This window comes from Diaphorina citri, unplaced genomic scaffold (genome assembly GCF_000475195.1).
Source record: "Diaphorina citri unplaced genomic scaffold, Diaci psyllid genome assembly version 1.1 scaffold13550, whole genome shotgun sequence".
NCBI lineage: Eukaryota > Metazoa > Arthropoda > Insecta > Hemiptera > Psyllidae > Diaphorina > Diaphorina citri.
The window spans coordinates 20361-21836 of record NW_007390917.1 but is presented as its reverse complement, the minus strand read 5'-3'; the positions used below and the strand labels follow the sequence as shown (position 1 = coordinate 21836).

The 1476-nt window shown below is 38.7% G+C and overlaps 1 protein-coding gene across 1 annotated transcript in view; it reads left to right on the top strand.

Moving 5' to 3' along the window:
- The first annotated feature begins 62 nt into the window (after positions 1–62).
- The window catches only part of LOC103522989 (stromal cell-derived factor 2), a 21095-nt gene continuing 19681 nt past the window's right edge, over positions 63–1476 (top strand). The window contains exons 1-2 of the mRNA XM_017449133.2: positions 63–208; positions 849–1044. Coding sequence (XP_017304622.1) covers positions 109–208; positions 849–1044 — 296 coding nt within the window. The 5' untranslated portion in view covers positions 63–108. The remainder of the gene's footprint in view (positions 209–848; positions 1045–1476) is intronic.

Below are 1476 nucleotides of genomic sequence, written 5' to 3'. Positions count from 1 at the left end.
AATATGAATAAATTATAAAAATAAAGGTTTATTTAAAATTAAAATTGAATTTATAAAAATTAAAATCTATAGTAACTACAGACTTGGACTAGGGTCTGTTATGCACTTATGTTATCCTGTCTAACAGTGTTGGTTTATTTCAACAATATCTTCCTACTGAGCTTGTGTAAGCCAGCCCATGTTACTGTTCGTGACAGTAATAATTACTGTAAGTAAAAGAAGCAAGTCCTGTAGTTTAGAAGTAGAATGTTGGTCTTGTAATCTAAGGGTCTGGGGTTTGTTCCCTGTAGAGTCGAAAGTAGTGTCATTCCAAAGTGGACATTTGTAAAAGCTTTTCTAATTGTATACCTTTATTCTAAGTGAACCTCAGTGGTGACATGGTGGACTTCAAATCTAAAGGTTGGTGGTTTGAATCCAAATCAAATCTGAATGATGAGACTTCTGTTGTTCCCCCTACTTTTTACTTTCTATTATTTTCAAGAGGTTTGATAGAGGGAACTGGAACTGCTAAGATCTTATCATCCCAAAATCGAAGAGAGAAGGAAGACAGGATAGGAGAAAGCCAGATATTTCAATAAAAAACCTTACTTATCTGTTCAGCATAAAATCCACCCCAGCCAGGAATCAAACCCACAGCCTAGCACTTACAAGGCAGACGCACTACCAACCAAGCAAACTAGGCTGGCAAGTGTTTCTCAGGACAAAATAGTTTGGTGGACATTTTTACCTTGTATCAAGACTTTTTTTCGGAGACCTTTTTATGCCCAATCTTACCACACCTAAAGACCTAGAAAACCCATCATTTAATTTTTATTTTTAGCCATTTTTTCCCCTCTTGCTCTTTTCAGCCCGTAACAACCAGTACGTCACTTGCGGTTCCGTGGTGAAGCTGATGAACGTAGACTACCGGGTTCGACTCCACTCACATGACGTCAAATATGGAACGGGGAGTGGACAGCAGTCTGTCACGGGAACTGAGGTCAAGGAAGACGTCAATTCTCATTGGATCATCAAGGCACCCACCGGGAAGACGTGCAAACGAGGGTAAGTTAACATCTTCTTCTTTATCGTTGCCTTCTTCCCGCGCTCAGATGTTGTCAAAATTAATATCTCTCCTTGATCTCCTTAAAAAAAAAAGAGGAGAGAGAGTGAGAGAAAGAGAGAGAAAAAAAGAGAGAGAGAGAGGAAAAGAGAGAGAGAGAAAAAGAGAGAGAGAGAAAAAGAGAGAGAGAGAAAAAGAGAGAGAGAGAAAAAGAGAGAGAGAGAAAAAGAGAGAGAGAGAAAAAGAGAGAGAGAGAAAAAGAGAGAGAGAGAAAAAGAGAGAGAGAGAAAAAGAGAGAGAGAGAAAAAGAGAGAGAGAGAAAAAGAGAGAGAGAGAAAAAGAGAGAGAGAGAAAAAGAGAGAGAGAGAAAAAGAGAGAGAGAGAAAAAGAGAGAGAGAGAAAAAGAGAGAGAGAGAAAAAGAGAGAGAGAGAAA